The sequence below is a fragment of the Coenobita brevimanus genome, chromosome 54 (assembly GCF_032717465.1).
Source record: "Coenobita brevimanus isolate Jiangsu-jjx chromosome 54, ASM3271746v2, whole genome shotgun sequence".
In the NCBI taxonomy this organism is placed as follows: Eukaryota; Metazoa; Arthropoda; class Malacostraca; order Decapoda; family Coenobitidae; genus Coenobita; species Coenobita brevimanus.
The window spans coordinates 13618338-13624337 of record NC_137007.1 but is presented as its reverse complement, the minus strand read 5'-3'; the positions used below and the strand labels follow the sequence as shown (position 1 = coordinate 13624337).

At 39.9% G+C, this 6000-nt stretch overlaps 1 protein-coding gene across 1 annotated transcript in view; it reads right to left on the bottom strand.

Annotated features, from left to right (window-relative positions):
* Positions 1 to 2061: 2061 nt before the first annotated feature.
* LOC145401035 (cytochrome P450 2L1-like) overlaps positions 2062 to 6000 on the bottom strand; it is a 49566-nt gene continuing 45627 nt past the window's right edge. The window contains exons 6-8 of the mRNA XM_080273412.1: positions 5331 to 5623; positions 4400 to 4517; positions 2062 to 2252 (exon numbers count right to left, since the gene is read on the bottom strand). Coding sequence (XP_080129538.1) covers positions 2062 to 2252; positions 4400 to 4517; positions 5331 to 5623 — 602 coding nt within the window. The remainder of the gene's footprint in view (positions 2253 to 4399; positions 4518 to 5330; positions 5624 to 6000) is intronic.

Genomic DNA, 6000 nt, shown 5'->3' with positions numbered 1-6000 from the left:
ACCATCTAGCAGCTGTGTGTAATTTGAGTATAACTGTTGTTGCATTTTTTCTTGTGCTGTGTAGCATAGGGTTAATTCTTAGGCCTAGTGAGGTTTTTTGTGTGATTTATGTAAAGGTTCTTTTTGTCAGTCATTTTTGATAATATTTTGTATCTGTAATAATTTATCTTGCATTAACTGAGCATTACCCAGTGTATTTTCATTTTATTCAGGGCTGACTTAGATAAATTTACTCTTGCTAATTTCGTGTTAATAGAGGCTATTGCAGTTAACCATATATTTAACCTGTTTTTGCCATTACATTATCCTTATGAGTCCTGAATGTTTTGTTGTTAGTTTGAGCATTAAACTTTAACTTGTAATTTTACCTAACTCTTTTGTTTTGAACCTGGAACTTTACGGGACAGTAGTGATTTTTATTATTCTCACTTAAAGTGTACATTATCTTTCTTTGTTCCGTAACAATATATATATATATATATATATATATATATATATATATATATATATATATATATATATATATATATATATATACGGCCTTAAATGACCAGGGGCTTTGGCTCCAATGGTCGATAGGCCAGAAAAAAAAAAAAATCCACCGAGGGGGTACAGAAACTTTTGTGCCTGGGTGTACGTACCGACAGAAAAGGGGACAAATCCTTCCTTCCTGGCGTTGAAGGATCCGTCTGGGTTGATGAAGTGGTCGGGGTGGAAGAGGTGTGGTTGGGCCCAGTACTTAGGGTCTTTGTGACAGCACTCTAGGTGGGGAACTACCACTGTGCCCTGGAGAGGTGGGAGGATTAGGTAGGTAGGTAGGCAGAAAGGTAGATAGGCTCACAGGTAGAAAGAGAGAGAGAGACAGACAGACAGACAGACAGACAGACAGACAGGCAGGCAGGCAAACAGACAGAGAGGGGGAGGAGGCAAAGCACTAACCTTGGGGATGGTGTAGCCGTCGATCTCTGTGTCCTCCGAGGCGGAGCGTGCGACGGCCATTGGAACAAGGGAAACGCAGCGATGGACCTCGTGGATGACGGCCTCCAGATAGGGCAGTCTGGGGGATGGGCAGGATTTAGAGAGAGAGAGAGAGAGAGAGAGAGAGAGAGAGAGAGAAAGCCTCTGTGTGTGTGTGTGTGTGTGTGTGTGTGTGTGTGTGTGTGTGTGTGTGTGTGTGTGTGTGTGTGCAAGTTTTACTTCATTGTCATCACCGCCATCGTCATAGTCACGGCCATCATCAGCATAATTTTCATCATTATCATCATCATCATCATCATCAGTTTCATCATGAACAGCATTTCCATCATTAACATCATCATCGTAATAAAGAACTGGAAAACTTCCTAAAACTGCATAACCTCCTCTAATGCCAATAAAATTTATGGTCTATTACAGACAGACAGCAAACAATATCACATACTGAGAGGCAGGAGGAAAAGCAGAGAGTTAAGAAGTTAACCTGACACGCTACGAAAAAATGCAGTAAAAATATCAAGGTTACAAAATAGAAAACATACACACAGACACAGACAAAACAGCATTGAAAATATAAAGAATTTAGAAGATGAACAAATATAAACACCTAACATATTGCCAATATACAGGGAATCAAACCCGGGACTCTCAGGTGTGAGCCAGTCAGCATACCACTGCACCACGACCAAGTAAAAGTTGACTCACACTGTCACAGTCTTGTAACCAATGTTCCTCGGACTTCCAGTTGTGTGCCCGAGAGGATTAGACAACCTCCTGGCAGTCGGGCTAGTATATGCATTTAATCTATCCCAAGCACTTAAGGCAAGTCAGAATGAAGAGAGAAACCTGAACTGTACACAGGAAAAATCATCTAACATACTGCCAATATGCTGGGAATCGAACAATGTGAGATAACTTTTACCTGTAGTGGTATGCTGCCTGGCTCACATGAGAGTCCCGGGTTCGATTCCTGGCATATTGGCAACATGTTAGATGATTTTTCCTGTGTATAGTACAGATATAAACAAAAAAGCAGAAACATAAACACAAATAATTAAGAACACAAACAGAGAGCGAGCAAAAACTTCATCCCCACTTGCTCCTCTCGTGGTAGTAGAGGAAGCCGCCCTTAGGAACCACGGCGTCAATGTCCCGCTGTAACCTGGCCTGCACCTGCGGGTACTTGGCCAGGTATTTGATCGACCAGCTTAGGGTCGACGTCGTGGTTTCAACGCCGGCCAAAAACAATTCGGTCATCAACTGAGTCAAGTCCTTCACTGAAAAATGAATACATTCTTTTCAACTTTTAAGTGTAAAGGTAGGTCAGAGATTATCGCTTTCAAATCATTCTCTAAAATATAAAGAGACACTTATTATTTGTTTTTTACTGCCTCAAAAGGACCAATGCAAGTCCCTGGTCATCACCTTCAATCCTTCTCTGAAAAAACATGCATAGTTTTTTTTCGAATTATTGAAGACTAATGAAAATCACTGATCACTATCTAATCCAAGTCTGGTCTTTAAAAAAAATTTATTTTGCCTTTTTACTACCTCAAAGTGACGAGTACAAGTGAAAAATCCACCTTGAAATCCATTTATTATAATCATCATTCCCTCTTCCCCATTTTTTAATAATTTTCAAGAACTCATATACCAGCCATCACCTTCAAATCTTTTTCACACATGTTTTTTTTTTTTTTACTACCCTGAAAGGACTCATGCAAATCACTAATCATTACTTTTAAACTCGTCCCTAAAATATGAACTTCCTTTACTTTTTTCTTTTTTCTAAGATTTTTTCATAATTTAGAGATCAATGAAAGTCACTGATCATCACCTTAAAATCCGCCTCTGAGAACTTATTTCCAGGTTTATTATCATCATCATCATCATCATCATCATCATCATCGTCATCATCATCATCATCATCATCATCATCATCATCATTATTATTATTATTATTATTATTATTATTATTATTATTATTCATCCATCCATCATCCAATCCCATGTCGCCCGACAGAGGTGCGTAGGAACCCGGGGCTAAGCAAGTTGGTCCTGACATTCAAGATGAGAGCCACCAGCCTCACTCATCCCTGAGTGGTATTACGTGAGCAATAAACCCAAACCACCCTATGGATATAACCTAAACAGGCTCAATCCGATCGGACAACCTTTAGTTATCTACTAAACCACCAGGCGCCATAATTTGGTTATGTGGACACCACCCAGAGTAGTAAATGGTTTCCTAGTGTACAGGAAACCATTTGGCTTATCACTCATTGTAGTCACCCACAGGCAGAAGGAAAAGGAAAGAAAGACAGAAGAGGGAGTGTAAAGGCACCCGTAGGCAGAAGAAAGAGAAAAGAATGAAAGAAAGAATGATAGAAGAGGAAGGATGGAAGAAAGGAAAGGGCAGACACCCAAAGCAACATTGCATCGAATGAGTGGATGGTAAGCGCCCCCACCCACAACAATTACTATTATTATTATCATCTTCCCTAGCCCGATTTCATCTTTTTATACGTTATTCTGGCTACTCCAAGCGATCTTATTCAGCTTCGGAGAGATTTTTTTTTTTTCGGACTGTAGGGATGAAACTCATGCTAGCATTCCCGTCAGTTAGGGAAGGTCCTTAACACCTCCTCCTAAGCTAGTTATTTTGCTTCTTACACCTTGCTATCCTCTTCTGTGTTACATAAAGGATTTTATCATCACATTCCTCTGTATACATAACGTGCAAGTTTATATTAACCAGCCGCATTCAAAAATAAATCACTAAGGAAGAAGTGTTAGGGAACCACCTTAAATGGAGATAATATGACCAGCATCATATTCTCGTTTTAGTATATTTTTACAGTTCAGCATTCAAAGTAGAGAGAAGGCGATTTTAGGTCAAATTAAAGTGAAATGAGTAGAGTATACTGTCAATATTACCCGTCTAAACTTCTTTAACTTTTACTTGGCGGAAATTTTCGTCCTTTTGTAGCTTATTTCCGCAGCTAAGTGCCAGAAAAAGACAGTGCTACAGTTCTAAATCCTTTCCGCAGCACTTCCCCATGACTATTACGTGTACCATAATATTCGTTTAACCTCTTCTTACAGATAAGCATTCAAGATGGAGAGATGTCCATTTTATACCAACTGAAAGTGATGAGAGAGAGAGAGAGAGAGAGAGAGAGAGATCGATAGATAGATTATATATATATATATATATATATATATATATATATATATATATATATATATATATATATATATATATATATATCATAATGATTATGCCATTAGGCATACAGTACCCTACCAATAGGCCCCAGTGGTGCTTCTTCTGGGTAATATATCATCATGTCGCTCCCCACCTATATCGCATACCCTGGTCGCCTCCCATCTATAAACATTCTCTCTTCCATCGTGGCCTCACCTGAAAATGCATCGTCTTGAGGGGAATCACTATTCTGCTGCAGCTCAGTTAGATAGAAGTCGACGAGGTCCCTGGGATGAGACGGATCCAGTGTTGCTTTGTGTTGCTTGATGAACTCCTGCAACACGGGGTTTCGCTTATATTTTCAGGGTGACATGAAAAGACTTTATTCAATTTGTTCATATAAATATATATATATATATATATATATATATATATATATATATATATATATATATATATATATATATATATATATATATACACACACACAACTAAATCTTTCTTTGCTCTTAGTACACTTAGGGAATTTATTTCGACAAACATTGGAGAGACAGGATGGCTCTGTGGTAATGCGCCTGACTCGCGACCCTTTGGTCGCGAGTACGCAGCGTGCCCGAGCCACCCTGCTGGGAGAGGTAGCACTCTCCCGTCACCACAAAGATGTAGCACCCCTGGCTCAGTGGGTTAGAGCGCTCCGCTTTGGCCGAAGGGTCGGAGGTTCGAGTTCACCCAAGGGTCACTGATAGACAATATGAAGGACGTCCTGTCATATAATGCTACACGCTCCAAACCTAAGTCCTCTTCTCAGGGGCAACGCCTTGGCCCTTATGGAAAAATGGGGAGACGGCGTAAAACTCATAAAAAATAAATACATAAAAGAGATAGATAGATAGATAGAGAGAGAGAGAGAGAGAACAGAAACATCATTCGTCCTTTTATAGTTTAACCAAAGCTTCATCTGTCCTAATCTCTAACCTATCTTAACCTAACCAAAGCTATGCTAATGTGACCTAGCATAATCAAGTCCATTCTAGCCTAATCTAACCTAACCTAGACTAATCTAACCTAACAAAGCCTCGCCTAACCTATCCTAGCCTCGCCTAACTTAACCAGACGAAGCCTAATCTAACCTTTGCTTATTACATACCCTCATCGTGTCCTGGATGCTCTTCAAATCATTCTTGAGAGCATAATAACCAAGCCTCTTCTTGAGAGACTTTGGAGCCAACGTTACAAGCCACGGGAAGATATTGAATAGGTAAACGGGGCCTTGTTGATCGTTGACGGTCTTGTGGATGAGTCTTATGAAGTCGTGGGCTTTCGGGTCGTCCAGTTCATGGCGCGTGTCTGGTAGAGTCGTCAGCAGGTTGTAGAACAGAGAGAAAATAATTATATTCTCGAAGGAAACACTTTGGAGATCGTAGAGCAGAAAGGAGATAACTATAAGATCGAAGTAAGCTCACTGAAAACATGGTACAATCGCGGGCACATGGTCACAGACTGTCCCCAGCCAGCACTGTCTTGCCTTCCATTATTCTGATCCCTTCACATCCTTCCTTCTCGTAGTCTTTGTGTGTGTGTGTGTGTGTGTGTGTGTGTGTGTGTGTGTGTGTGTGTGTGTGTTTTAATACTGTCTCTAAATAGTTTCCTCTAACGTCTTCCATCGCCGCAGCCGGCTGGGAAGCGTACGTGATTTTCCTATTTTTATTTTATTTTATTTTTTTTTTTTACATTTTTTAAAGAATGGTTAATAGGGGGAAGTTCAGAGAGAAAATAATTATTAGAGCAAGGGCAACTGTCTCCAATCGCTTAGAAGA